The 15,960-nt window shown below is 31.4% G+C and overlaps 1 protein-coding gene across 6 annotated transcripts in view; it reads right to left on the minus strand.

Annotated features, from left to right (window-relative positions):
* Nucleotides 1–14,925, minus strand: part of LOC134706762 (hemicentin-1-like) — a 107,052-nt gene extending 92,127 nt beyond the window's left edge. For 2 of the 6 annotated variants that reach the window (XM_063566021.1, XM_063566025.1), the window contains exons 1-2: nt 5,772–6,065; nt 1,894–2,123 (exon numbers count right to left, since the gene is read on the minus strand). In XM_063566021.1, coding sequence (XP_063422091.1) covers nt 1,894–2,123; nt 5,772–6,021 — 480 coding nt within the window. In that variant the 5' untranslated portion in view covers nt 6,022–6,065. Of the gene's footprint in view, nt 1–1,893; nt 2,124–5,771; nt 6,508–7,872; nt 7,950–14,880 lie in introns of those variants that run through there. The other 4 variants (XM_063566024.1, XM_063566022.1, XR_010105656.1 and 1 more) reach the window with 4 other exon arrangements.
* Nucleotides 14,926–15,960: the final 1,035 nt, after the last annotated feature.

Consider the following 15,960-nt stretch of genomic DNA (forward strand, 5'->3'; position numbering starts at 1 on the left):
TCACCAGTCATAACAAATACAATCTGAAATAGGAACACCATACTGAATAAAACTAGAGGCTCTTAAGAGCCTGTGTCGCTCACCTTGGTCTATGTGCATATTAAACAATGGACACTGATAAATTCATAACAAAATTGTGTTTTGATGATGGTGATGTGTTTATAGATCTTACTTTACTGAACATTCTTGTTGCTACAATTATCTCTATCTATAATGAACTTGGCCCAGTAATTATAGTTGAAAATATTTTCTAAAAATCTACAAAAATTTATGAAAAATGGTTAAAAATTGTCATGATAAAGGGCAATAACTCCTAAAGGGGTCAACTGACCATATCTAACATTTCACTTATTTGTAGCCTTATTTTTCTGAATATTATTGCTGTTTACAGTTTATCTCTATCTATAATATTATTCAAGATTATAACCAAAACAGCAAAATTTCCTTAAAATTACAAATTCAGGGGCAGCAACCCAACAATGAGTTGTTCGATTCATCTGAAATTTGCAGGGCAGATAGATCTTGACCTGATTAACAATTAAACCACTTGCCAGATTTGATCTTAATGCTTTGGTTTTTGAGTTATAAGCAAAAAACTGTTTTTTACCCCAATGTTCTTTTTTTAGCCATGGCGGCCATCTTGGTTAGCTGACTGGGTCACCGGACACAATTTTTAATTTAGATACTCCAATGCTGATTGTGGTCAAGTTAAGTTTAATTTGGCCAGGTAGTTTCAGAGAAGAAGACTTTTGACAAAGATTACTAAGATTTATGAAAAATAGTTAAAAATTGACTATAAAGGGCAGTAACTCCAAAAGGGGTCAACTGACCATATCGGTCGTGTTCACTTATTTGTAGATCTTATTTTGCTGAACATTATTGCTGTTTACAGTTTATCTCTATCTATAATTTTATTCAAGGTATTAACCAAAAACAGCAAAATTTCAATAAAATTACAAATTCAGGGGCAGCAACCCAACAACGGGTTGTTCGATTCATCTGAAATTTGCAGGGCAGATAGATCTTGACCTGATTAACAATTTAACCACTGGCCAGATTTGATCTAAATGCTTTGGTTTTTGAGTTATAAGCCAAAAACTGCATTTTAACCCAATGTTCTATTTTTAGCCATGGTGGCCATCTTGGTTGGTTGACCGGGTCACCCAACACAATTTTAATCTAAATACCCCAATGATGATTGTGGTCAAGTTTGGTTTAATTTGGCCCAGTAATTTCAGAGGAGAAGATTTTTGTAAAAGCTAACGTTTTCGGGCCAGGTGAGCTAAAAAGTAACATACTTAGAAACATCAGTAAAAATCTGAAGTTTTATATGCATGTATTTATACTTCTGCTGTCCATATATTATGAAATAATGTCAAGGTCAATACATGTTTACTGAAGTTGAATGTCCTAGTATAAAAAAATTAACTGATCATTATAATGGGTAAGTAATTCAAAATTTCACAACATGCTACATAGAGCCAAACTACCTAAACTGTCCCATAAGAAAAATGAAATAACCCTCATAAAGATATAAAATTTGTTCATTTGGCTCAATGTTTTTTTTCAAATTTTTGTTAGGCTTATTACTTGCTTTTGTTGGTTTTTCTCTTCTGAATTTATTCACTTTTTGTCATGCCAGAGCTTTCTATTGCTCATTCTAAAAGGCAGAAGAGTGCCGCATAGTTGTAAATACATCTTGGTCCTTCAAAATAGATTCAACAGTGGTTTTAATACTTTGCATCCTAGACCAAACATTTAGAAATTTTACAACAGAACAAAACCTTTATTAATCCATCCTGGACTTTTTTTAATTAAATTCAACACTCTCCAAAATAGTTGTCATTTATATTCAGTAAAACTAAAGTTTCATAATTATGTTCTATTTCCAACCTGGCTTTGTTTCTGTTGTATCAATGACAATACATCTTCTGTGAGTACATGATCTTTAGAGCGTGCATCAGTAAACACATAGATGAATGAGTTGGGCAGAGCAGTATCTAAGGCTTCCTTAATAGCACCAATACTCATCTCTGGGCAATCACCTCCACCATGGACATATAGATCTTGTAATTCTAGGATGAATTCATCTGGATCTCTCGTAACAATAACTGGACCAATATCTGAAAAAGAAAAACTTGCTTTAAAAGTAAATAAAGATGATCTTGTAAATTATAAATACTAATAATTTGATTCTGTTACTATATATATATATTTCTTTATTCCTTAACTATTCTGTCAAAAGCAGCTATAATTTTTCTGTACTGTGCATGAATTCCTAATCATTCCTCAAATTCAAATTTTTTGGTGAAATAAGGGGTGACTAAGAAATACCTTCAAATAAGCAAACTTTTCTCCAACAAAGAATATAAATACTAAAAAATATAAAGGAATTCATAGTTGAATATCAACCAGTTGAGTGAATCTCCTCATGCAGCATACTTAAGAATAAGGATTCAACTGCCTGAACTTCTTAAGACACATACATGTAATGATTAGCACACAGTCTTAAGGCAAAAGTGTTCCCGTTTGAAATACCCTAACATAAAACATAATAAAAATTCAACTTAATGTTTTTAAAAGCTTTAATTTTTATAAAAAAAATAAAAAAATCTGCAGTTTTAGAAAAGAATATGAACAAGAATGTGTCCTTAGTACACTGTTGCCCCACTCGCACTATTATTCTCTATGTAAAGTGGACCATGAAATTTGGGGCTAAACTCTAATTTGGTATTAAAACTAGAAAGATCCTATCATAAGGAACATGTGAACTAAGTTTCAAGTTGAACAGACTTCAAACTTCATCAAAAACTACCTTGACCAAAATCTTTTAACTGAAGCCTGATAGACTAACAGACAAAAGAGAGACAGACAAACAAACTGAGGAAAGGAATAAAATTATTCCATTTATAGCCATAACAAACAGTACACATTTGTAAGTTTAGCATGAAATATTTCATTAAAATCAAACCACAAATAAGTTTTTGACAATGTTTTTGACCTACACTTGACCAGAACAATTGAACCGTGATGATTCTTTTAAAAAGCCAAGAACCTGTAGTTCAGTGGTAACAGTTGTAGTTGGGTGCAGTCAGTCATAATTAAGTCTAACATAACGTAGTAATTCTCATCATTGTACAATGACCTCTTGTTGTTTACATTCTCGATTCTTGGCCCTAACATCTCTCCTTGATTATACCAAGGATTTGTATAGTATTGTCTTAATATACAAATCCTTGATTATACACATCATTTAAACTTAGATGATGAAGTATCAAAGAGTACTTCTAAAGTTTATTAATTGTTATAAACAACAAATAAACATGTACTTAAAAGAGAATATTATCTGGTGAATTATCCTAAACAAAATAATTATAACATGTTTTTCTTCAGTTGATATTAAACTACCATTCATATCAAAGCGTGGAACCTTTAGAAAAGCCTTTCTGTCTATTCTTTGTTTAAGTTACCAGTTCTTCCAGTTTTCCTTCCTTACATTTATGCATATCTGACATAGGACAATATCTAACAAGTATAAATTATGGAATCACACCTGATATTGGACATTAATATATAACAAGTTCGCTTAATCTACTTCATTACTAAATATTTTTTCTGAAAAGGCAATGGATCATTAAGAGTAAAAAATTACAATCTATATTCAATAATATAAAAAAAGAACTCAAACAAACAAACATTTGCTTTTTATTTCTACACAAATCTGCTACACATCCAGTAAGTGTTAAAGTACAGTGACCCCTTATTGCTTACTTCTATTTCATTTGATCTGTTTAAGAGTTGTCTCAGTGGCAATTATACCACTTCTTAATAATTTCATATTGACAGATGAATGCAAAGACCAGAAAGCGCATTGAAATAACTAAAGTTTGTTTTAAAATGAGAATATTTATTATTTTGCATAAGAAAGTTATGTTTATGTGAAATGATTTGAGAATTGCTTACGTACATAGAATAAGCAGGATACAGGAATCTGATAAAACAGTAAGCGGTATCTGGGATCAGAACCCCGCAATGAGACCCCTCCCCCCGCCAAATAACATATTTTGAAATAGAATATATATGCCTATTTAATGATTTACAAAAGATTTTTATTTTCCTTAGAAGCATTTGCACTGCTATTGAAATTGAAATTGAACAGGGGAAGTAATTCAAATAAAGGTCAGCAAATTTAAAATATTTAAGCATTATGCTGCATAATATTGATAATCAATAAGGGTAGATAAGCAAAATATTGCTGATTTGTTATTTCAATATCATTGATATTTTATCTGAAACCAAGAAAACAAAAATATGAGTCTAGAAATTCACCATGTGCATATCAGACAAGGACACAGATGGATTCATGACAAAATTGTGTTTGTAGATATTACTTTAAAGAAGTTTTTTGATGCTTACAATTATCTCTATCTATAATGAACTTGGCCCAGTAGTTTCAGTGTAAATTATTTTGTAGAAATTTACAAAATTAATGAAAATTGTTAAAAATTGATTATAAAGGACGAAAAAAAATTCAAATTTTGCGGTCATATAATAAAACCTCAAGGGGTCAATTGACCATTTTGGTCATGCTGACTCATTTGTTGGTCTTACTTTGCTGTACATTATTGGTGTTTACAGTTTATCTTTATCTATAACAATATTTAAGATAATAACCAAAAGCTGAAATTTTTTCTTAAAATTACCAAATAAGGGGCAGCAACCCAACAACTGGTTGGCCGATTTGTCTGAAAATTTCAGGACAGATAGATCTTGACCTAATAAATAATTTTACCCACGTCAAATTTGCTCTATATGCTTTGATTTTTAGATATTAGCCAAAATCTACATTTTACCCCCTATGTTCTATTTTAGCCATGGCACCCATCTTGGTTGGTTGGCTGGGTCACCAGACAAATTTTTTTATAACTAGATACCCCAATGATGATTGTGGCCAAGTTTGGTTAAATTTGGCCCAGTAGTTTCAGAGGAGAAGATTTTTGGTAAAATTTAATGATGCCAAACAGGGGGGGACACCGGACGCGAAGTGATGAGAAAAGCTCACCTGGCCCAAAGGGAGCTAAAGGTGAGCTAAAAATGACAAGTATAAGAATACTTTTGTCAATTGATCAACTGCAATTTAAAATAAGATACAACAGATTTGATTCTTGGATCATCTGAAAGACTTTATGAATTTAAATATTTTATAAATTTAATTTATAAAATTTATAATTCATCAATATGAACGATCTCTTTATTAACTAAAGAAACTGGTCAAGATAAGTTCAATTCAAGGGAAGATAATTATTTGAAGGAATGGGAGGCAATAAATGAATGAAAATATTTATCTTCTCTAAAAAATAAGTTGAAGGTCAAGAAAAGAAGGGGATGTATAAATATTTATATCTCAAGAAAATTGCCATAGATATATTTCATGCCAACCTTTGGATACAAAATGCTGTAAATTCAATGTACTAAAATTATACATGTTATTTGTAACCTTAAATCCTGACTGAACTGACCTACAAAACATAATTGTTGTTCTCAATCTCAAAATATTTTTTTCCATTTTCCATTTTAAATAGTGAAGCATTAATCAGTCAAATTCAATGATCATTACTAAAGACTGATCTTGCATCCTGACCTTGACCGATTCACCCAAAGGTACAGCATATGATGATAAAATGATGGTCATGAAAATGTTGTAAACAGTATGAATGAACATGGAAGTAAATTTGTGTATCCTAGTCCTGGTGACTATATTAATTACTCACCTGGATCATGGAAGGGTACCAGTATATAGTTATACAATGGGTTAATGGTTCTAGCCAATGTCATTGCCATTATTTTTTCCGCTCCCTCAATAACTTGAACCAGATCATCATACATGGATCCAGTGATATCAAAAACAAAAGCCAGGGATGCTGCTCCAACAGGGATGTCTTCATTCTGAGAATACACAATTTCAAATGTCAAAGCAAAAATAATCCAACATGAAATACAGGTAGCAAATTTAATTTTCATTTTAATTGTTAGCTATGCTTTTTCTCTGAAATGAATCTCTATTTCTATCCAAGATATGTTGTCACAGAGTAGTATATGAAAAATGAGTTAGTATCATTGTTAGCCGTATCAGTTTGTAACAATCTTTTTTAATTTATTCCACATCAACAGTGTTTTTCATCATCACAATGTCACAATATTTCAACACTTCTTTACCCCCACTTGAAAGTACTTTTGAAGTATGTGTACATCATGTTGATTGTAAGAGGTTTATTTTAGTGAATTCTACTGACCCTCTTCAATAGGGCAATAAAACAGTAGGTTTTAATCTGATAATTTCCACAGCTGGCTTTACTGACTGCATGTAAACATGCTTGTTATTACTTACAAGTGCACAATTTATTTTAATAAAACTAACAAATAATTGGTTTTTAAAAATGACTGCCAACAATACTATTCATTCTTAAATGACAAAATGCAAAAGACAAAATTATGTACATCTAAATATGGGCCCTTAAATTAGGAATAAAGATACATGTATTTGTTGATTAATTTGTAAATTTTCATTTGAAATTGTATTTGCCCAATCTAAGTATGCATACCAAGAGTCCATTATTTTGTTTTATTAACATGCTAATAGAAACTGTGTCTGTTTCAGAAATTGTGTTCATGTTCAAAAAATGTGCTGGCTATCATATGGAAAGTTTTAAAAACTAGAAAGTATTAGGCAAACCATATGAAATGCCATGTAGTAAATATGTCATACATAATGCTTTCATACTATGTGAATGAACATGTAACATAACATAATTTTACTCTACCAAACAGACTTTACCCATTCCAGACAGACATCAAACAAAGTTGACCTATTGCATATAATATTTGAGAAACATAATACAACATAATAACTGATCATTGACCAATGAACCTTGAAAATGATGTCCCAGTCATCAGTAAACCAGTGACGGGCGACCAGTGACAGATAGAAATTGACAGAATATATAACCTAGATGTATAGTATGAAATTTTATGAAAATGTCATTTTAAAGGTCATTTATTCTGTATATCGAGATGGCTTGTCATGAAATTTTGTTTTTATGCGTGAAAGGGAGGTTATAAATAATCATTTTATATTTTGGATAATGATATCATTTGTTTGATTTGTTGATGCAGCAATTTATGTGTAAATTTATGGCTATGCCTTTTAAATAATTAAAATGATAAATATAATTTTTTTTCAAATACAGAAATGATCACAATTTCCTTACAGGGAATTTCTAATGGAAGAAACAATTAATTCAAGAAATCTATTCATGGACAGTATTTCATAGTCATGATAGTAAAAAAAGTAATACGTTGTCCAAAAGTTGGTGACAAAATTTTCTGGTCAAGGACATATCTTCATACTGAAATGTTAATTTTTAATTGTAGATGGACAGTAGACAATATTTCTTGGGACATTCTTTTGTTACAATCATATATACATGTATTATGTCTAAGATATTCTGCATTGGTTTTTTTTGTTTTTTATATGTTCAACTATCTGACTATTCTAAGTCTAGGGCAGGAATGCCCATTATTGTTAGGTCATTTTCTGCAACCATTAGCTCATATAAAACATTTAAAGTTTAATCTCGTTTCGTCAGACACTGAGAGAGATCTCAAAATATTTATGGACAGAATTTTAAGCGATTCATCAAAATAAGTCATTTTTTGTATTGTCATATAGTGGGGAGCTCATTTTCACCTGGGACACAATTTTCTTCAAACATGGAAAGTTATGGTGAAAATGGGCACCCCACTCTAAGGAAAATTAACATTTTATCCTCAGTCACAAATAATTTCTGTTATCAGTTTAGCAAGACTTTTTACCTGTATCCGTCATGAAAGTACCACAATTATGACCTGCTTCAATGCCAATGGCTCATAAGCATTATTGACATGTAGCAGGGCCGTAGCGTAATGGAGGCAAATGAGGCAAATGCCTCACTTTTGAATCGACGATCAAACTTTAGAAGTGTCAATTTTTTTTAATTTCATGTATTTTACATTATCAATATGGGAGTTTCAAGTTTCAAACTATCTACCGGCACACTACATACAGTGTTTCCAATCTGCAGCAGCGATTCTGAATATAATATTTTACATGCATAGCGGTGACGGTAACAAAAATAAGTGTCCCGATTACAAATCAAAATACAAAATTGAAACAAATCTTATTTATGTCGTTACAAAACTGGTTCTTTAAAGAGAAAAAAGATGAAAGGGGAAACTCATGAGTATAAACACCCCGAAAAGTATGCTAGCTTATAACTTTCTTGGTTTATTTTTGAATCTACCAATGTTTACACACTGAACAACAAACATGCCGCAAATGCAAATCGATAAAATATTTCATTGACCAAAAATATAATGATTGTTTATAATTATAATTTAAACAAAATCATGAAGTGCCTTTTATATGGAAGTCTTTAATGTATAAGGCAATTCATGATTTTTATTTATCTCTAAAGGGAAATTTCCGCGATTTTTTACTTATCATCTAATTATGTTCATCTTAACATAAAAAACACATTTGCAAAGTTTTAAATTTATATTCCTTCTAATAACGGAGAAAATCAAGTATTTGTAACTTTTTTGGTTGAATTCTCGAGTGGGTCGTGACGTATTAGCCCGATTTATTTAATTCTGGGAAAAAATAAAATCTGTTTAACTCTTATAGCTTATCGACAATATATGTTATTAAAAGCGCACAGCTGACGAATGGTCGTAGTTATTAACCACAATATAATAATGAACGAAAATGAATATGCATATACCGTTTTGTATTGATTGAATTAAACTCCTATAAAATTATCTCTAGTAAATGTTTTTGAATAAATTTAATTAATTATTGTTGAGATTTTATTCATAAAATATTTATTGAACATTTTTACTGATATTGAACTGAAAATATTTCAGTTCTATTTACCTTTATTGTTTTGATAATCATTTCAATGCAACTAATGTGTGAGCAGAGTGTGTATATTATTTTGTAAAGGTCACTGTATATTTCTCGGCTTGAGGTCAATTCGTTTACCTTGTAGCTATTTAGCCGCAGGTGTGAGTTCAAGCGTATACAGGTATAAATGTTGTTATTTGGAAAGGATAAACAGAAAGGATTAGAAAGAGTATGATGTCACTATGTTAATACACTAAGATTAAATACACGATGAGAATAAAGATTCAATAATTAAATTGTGTAAATTAATTGAAAATAAAATTCAGATTCGTAAATCCGAAAATGTATAAAAATAAAAGGAAACAATTTTTGATTACTTTCTTAACGGCAATTGGCGTAAAGATTCAAATATGAAGCAAAAAATAGTAGTTTTAATCTTTAATAAAAACTAAATGCAATATTACCCAATTTGATATACCATTGTACATCTGTTTGATATCATTGACTTTACCGGAATTTCTTAACTTGTATTCAAATCTGGCTGTGTTTAAATGCTAATAAAACTATTGCAAATTTAAAGTTTTTAACATTTTATTCTTACATAATTAAATTCATTTGACAATCATTTACACAAACTTTTTGTGAAAAATTAAAGGCATTATTTTTTTTTAAGGATTTTTGAGGATTTTATTTTTAATTCTATGATAATATTTGTGCAATGTTGAACATGACAGCCGTCATTAATCCAAATAAGTAATACAGTAGTTGTAATAAAAGTTATATTTTAGTCATGCATAACTGATATTGACGAATTTAGAATAGTTCGTCCATACATCGTTGTTCTTGAAACAATCATTATTAGTATAAATGTAAGTTTCCTGACGTATAAGAGCCATTGAGGATAAGCTCCAGAGAAAGCAGACTAGTAGCGTTTCGTTTGCTTGTTTGTTGGGAAAGGAGAGGAAATGCAACCGCTTGTACAGATAAACAACAGAATTACCATACAAGCATTTATAGTCAACACAATCAGAAACAGTTCCCATCGTTAACTAAATTCCTTCATGATTATATCTTGCCATACGTTTATATTGGTTTGTAAGGTGATTACTCAAAATCGTTATATGAAAATCCTGTTTGTGAGATGTATATTCATTTCAATACAGAAATTTCGTCTATATATTTCACAAGTGTATAACACAGAGAAGCTCTGAAGGTCCATTACTCCCATTTTGTTTGGGTGTGAACCATCGATGTTGACAGCAATATCAAAGAATAAGATGATGATGGTAGAGACAGAGACATATATACACATATATAATGTGTATATATGTCTCTGGTAGAAAGAACTATGGGCGTCATGTGGCAAATATTACATGCATATCGGACAATGAGTTGTCAATCTGTATGAAAAGATTTCCAATACAACCATATTATTGAGAAGGAATGTTTACATGCTATACTTGTGTACTAATATTACAGGGTTCTTGTGGCGTTCACCTTAGACACACATCTTTTTAACGATGTTTAAAAAAAAGACAGAACCAATTTAATGTCATATTTCCCTATTTTTTTAAATATAACTAAAAGTCTTTCATCTGAAAAGAACATCTCTATTTAGCGGACAAGTAATTTATTCTTTTTTCTGTTATTGAATACCAAGATGAAAAAAAAAATCCCGAAATTAATTTGAAACTTTGATACTCAAAAGTTTCCCAGCAAAATATTCACATCCCTTCGGGATAATTAGTGTTCGTCCAGTGGCATATATAACAATTGTGATGACGAATTCCATCCTTTATTCGAGAACAATCTTATTGGAATATAAATCGGTGATTTTACTATGTCCACAACTTCAATGAACCAAAGCAAAAGTTATACATCGACCTGTATTTAAATTAAATTTGTTCTCTTCTTCTTCTGGTATATAAAAGTCTATCGACATTCGATGATTACATACTGTTGGCATACGTGGACTAGTCTATTTACAACACTTTTACACCTATTTATTCAAAATATATGTTTTTTTCTTATGTTCAATGTATTCATGTATATATTTTAAATTGCGCTATAGTTCCCTAACTTTCTATCCAGTCGTATAAACCAATCGTTGGCAAGTGCGTACATTTTTTAAATCAATATTTCTGGTATGTTCCAATCTGTCCTTCACTTTTGACAATGAGTATATATATATTACATTTTCCCAAATTCATCCTTGGAAAAAATATTTAAATAGATTTTAATTTCATCAAATCTTATTTTTTGGGTATTATTTATATTTTTATAAATAATATTCTTTACACCAGAAATGTTATAAAAATTTATAAACAAGCGTATGAGTTTGGTTATGACAAGTAAGACAGAGTTGTATATTATACAAGTTCAAAATGGAAAGTTAAATGTTATCAGCCGTGTACACTGATCAATACCTCCAGAAGTGAAACGATGCGTGAACTTGCAAGCCCGACAGGAAATCACTTGAATACCTGGACGTGTCACCTCACACCCCTCACAATACCTTTGGAAGTAATACCTTTAGCCATGCTGGTGATCAGAAGAGGGAAGGTCAAAATCTACTTGAAAACAGTTTATTACTTTAAAGAATTATGAACAAATTAGATTTTCGAAAACAATTTTTCACGGAACACTTATTTATGAATTCAATTTTGACTTTTCACCCAATTCCAATATCAAGTTTAAAAACAACAGACCATGGTAATTTAAAGAATATTTTCTGTATCAAGTTAGTTAGTCGGATAAAACAACCGTACGATTGACAAGATATCGACACGCAATTACAACTACATCGGTTACTGTAGTTTTGTTTCTTTGTGGTTTATAGACATATCATTTCATTAATCGGGAAAGAAGACAAAATGGCGGAAGGCAGGGAATTGATACTCTAAATTTAAAATCGATGGTGATCGCTTATCTAGTGGAATAAAACTTTAATATCTATGAATTTGAGCAATTTTATACAGAATGAACATAATATCAATTTTTGATTTTTTTGCAAAGTTTCCCTTTAATAAAAGTATGAAATATATTTTTGGTATTGTTTGAAAATATTTTGTTGCTGTTGGAAATAAATATATATATATACATCAGAACGTGTGTTGAAGCTTTTTGATAGTACAGGTCATAGGAGAATTGGAAAGTTTTGTTTGACCAACAGAGTTGAAACTTGTTTTGTTACTAACTAGGCTAGCTTATAAAAAAAAACGCATTTCTGTTGTAAATTTGTAGGTTTTTTATTATAGATAGTAATGCTGAAATAAGCTTCTTCCGTTTCATGCATCCGAACCCCCCTAAAAAAAGGGCCCAAATTTTTTTTCGAAATGTCTCACTTCAGAAGAACATGCGCTACGGCCTTGCATGTAGTCTAAATAATTATGAAGTCTTGAAAGGCTATTTCATTTTTTGCATTGACACCTTCACAGTCCATTAAAGCAACAAATAAAATGGTCTTTCATAATATCATTTGGACTAGGTTTTCAACATGTTGCATCTGTGTATTTGTTTGAACTCAGCTCTGCTAGTCTGGAAGCAGTGGTAATTCCAGGGGGTCTGGTAGTTGGACCCTTTAAACATGTCCAAGCAGTTCAAGTATTAGCACTATCATTTGCAGGTGTTGGAAGGTATCAGGTCTATTCTCGCCGAATACACTTTCACACCCTACACGTTCGCACCTCTCTTCTTCTTTATAATTCTTTCCTCCACTATCTGGAGTACCACTACTTTTGTAGTGTAGCACGAATAAGCAACTAATTACTGTATACTGTAAGCAACTGTGTGCATGTGCAGGAATATTGTACAGTGAATATATGATCGTTGCACAAACCAGTATTATTTCGCCTAAAATATATTGTTCTAGATACTGGTATAAAGAATATCAACACAGCCTGGCGTACCCACCACCAATTTACAACTCAACAGCAGTTGGTCTTATCCAAAATGAGCTAAGGCTGCGATCCCAGCCAGTGCTCAATTCAAACATAAACTTTAAAATAACTTGATGTTAAATCATTTTTGTAGACGTGCAGGAAACTGTTCCATCACCATACTATATACATTTGTGCTCCATATAAATCACACATGTTATGTCAATTATACACTAATCAATGTATATTACTTTAAAAGTTCATGCACTGTGGCATATCCAGGTGTAATGATAAGTCGTTATACTAAGGCTATTTTTTTCTTATTTTTCTGTAGACTTAGCTTTAATTTTTTATAACCATGCATTGGCAAGCTTGATAACTCGTAATTGTTTGTCAGTAACTAAATGTACAATGATGTCCCATACGGAACCTTCTGACCTTGTTTGTTTACATAAAAATTTCAATGGCGTCAAAATCACGTGATGTCAGTTCGTTATGTCCAATCAAATTGCTCTACTGTCAATTAGGGGATTTTTCAGTCTACAGCAATTACGTTATTTCTTTCTGGGATATTGCTTCAAAATAGTTTGCAATAGTTCTGGGTTTTATTCAACAGGAAAACTCTTTTTTTGCCACCCCTTTTGACATCAAGGGAATTTTGTATGAATATTTACATACAGTCATGATGGTCAGAATATCGATCTTTTTATAATGAATAAAAAGAAAATTCTATGAAAAATAAATGTAAATGGTTTCTTATTAACCAACTCTATACGCCTGTTCAAAATTATGGCATGGGCATCGTTTTTTCATATAGTTTTCCTTTCATTTTGGTTGAGCTTTTTTCGCGGGAAAATCGAGAAAGAGGTAAGGAGCATGTCATTTTTAAATTCCTAAAAATACGTTTTGCTTGACCTATATTGCCTGTCACAAGATTGATGACGCTGAATGGAATGTACACAAAGCAATGGAGGCCGGAAATGGGATTTTGTGAAGTTCTAGAATGTTTTTAAATATTCGGAAGTTGGGATTGAAACGGGCATTAGAAAATTGGCATTTTTTGGCAATAATTGAGAACAACAATGAAAACTTACCTTTAGAAATGTTTTTTTTATTCAAAAGTGCAGAAAAAACGTATTTTGCACTGTTTTTCTACACCAGAAGTACCGTAGTGACGTCAATGCGGAGTTTCCCTGTATGTTAAGTTCAAACACAAATACCTAACGAACTGACAAGATGAACGATCTTAGACTACGGTAGGATATACTAAAATCTAAAAACACTTCGTGTACCACCAAATTATCAATGTTACTGTGACAGTTTGTAACTCAGCACATAACTCAACTTTGTATTGTTCATTCACCTAATCGCTATTTATTCCATTCCGGATAAGTTCTAAAATTACACAACTTTTTCATCCAGTTGAAGCTATCTGGGTCCCTGTTTGAACAATTCACCATGCATGATACTTTTTAATGAGACCTGTTTAAACTACCGTAAATACTTCAAACAAAATATTTTTTTACTTCAATTTTAATTTTGTAAAAAGTGGATCATACTATATCAAAGTTTCTTGATGATCACTTTCAAAAGTTTTTCCTCCCTCAGCTCACTGCTGATGACCTCCATTTTCGGTCCGCGTGACCTAAACAGGAAGTTGTGTTGTCACGGAATAGAAGTTCCTTCATAATATAAGTTCCAAATGGAAAAACTATTCTGGAATATTATTTCCACAGGAATAAATATTACAGTAGATGTTCCTAACGGAATAAATAGTATAGAATATTTGTTCCAACGGGTACAGGTATTATGACATTGTTTATAATAAAGTTTCCACTGGAACTTCTGTTAGGTGGAACAAATATACGTTGACAGTAATAATGACTGTTTTTTTTCAGGAATGGACTAAATAGCGATAACTAAACCAATATGCACATTTTTATTGGTACTTCACTCAGGTTTCCTTACACTGCACCAGTAGCCTTATATCTCCTACTTCACTAAAAAAAACACACAAGAAGTTAAGTTAGGGAGGAAATAAGTAGCTTACATAATATTTACTTTATCACCTCTCACGTTTGCAACCAAGGTCCGTTCGCACCCAATCTTAATTTTCCCGCCGGTAACCTTTAGGATAGGGGATGAAATGAGTTCTTCTCCTTCATCTTTTTCCGTAAAAGAAAACTGACTTTACTTTCCGGCGCATTCGTCGATTATCAAATGGTTATAGATTAGTAGAAAGTATCAATCATGAATGATTTGTATACATGATAGTATTCAAAATATAGATTATTATGAACTTGAAGATTTATTATCATTGATCTATTTTTAGTAAAAAAAAAAAAAAAAAAAAAAAAAAATATTTTTTTTATATAGAAGTTCTGAACCTATTTGATATACCAATAACTTTATCACAAACCGCCAAATCCCTTATTATTTGTATTTTACAAAAAAAAAATATTTTATTTTTTTATTCTAGTCAAGGATTTGTAAAGTGACACTATACAAACCCTTGTTCAGCTTCTAACGTTAGTTCAACTTCTGGAGTCACGATCTGCCAGTTACATAGGTGTCACTGCTGGTGTCAGAGTAAGACAACTTATGATATAATAGTATATGTATTACTTTATGGCCCTTTATGTATTTGCTGCCTGGACTGATGGATGGACAGAGGAAATAGACAGACGGGCGGATGGAATGCAAACCTAAAACACACTTCGAATTCCTTGATCATGTTGATAGAGGACTAAAAAGGAGTCTTATAAATGCATGTGCAGATGTAGATGCATATGCTAGATTTTGAAAAGATGGGCTTCGAGTGATATGAAATTCAGAGTACATGGATTTTGCATCTGGTTCAGCATTATGCCAGAAACCTGCATGAGTTATGTTTATCCTCCTTTTTTTTTTTAATATATCATCGTGTAATGTGTTTTCGTACTAATAACAATTTTCACTGCTTACGGTTTTCACTGTTGAGTTTTTATTCTGGTGTTTACTCAAATTTAAAAAGCATGTCCTGTAGATTGATTTTAGGTATCTAGTTTTTTGTCAGTGCTTACTACGATTTTTTACTGTTTCCGATTACTTTGCGATTTTTGTATGTCAAAAAAACGGCGTCATATGTTTTCGTATGAAATA

This window comes from Mytilus trossulus, chromosome 2 (genome assembly GCF_036588685.1).
Source record: "Mytilus trossulus isolate FHL-02 chromosome 2, PNRI_Mtr1.1.1.hap1, whole genome shotgun sequence".
In the NCBI taxonomy this organism is placed as follows: domain Eukaryota; kingdom Metazoa; phylum Mollusca; class Bivalvia; order Mytilida; family Mytilidae; genus Mytilus; species Mytilus trossulus.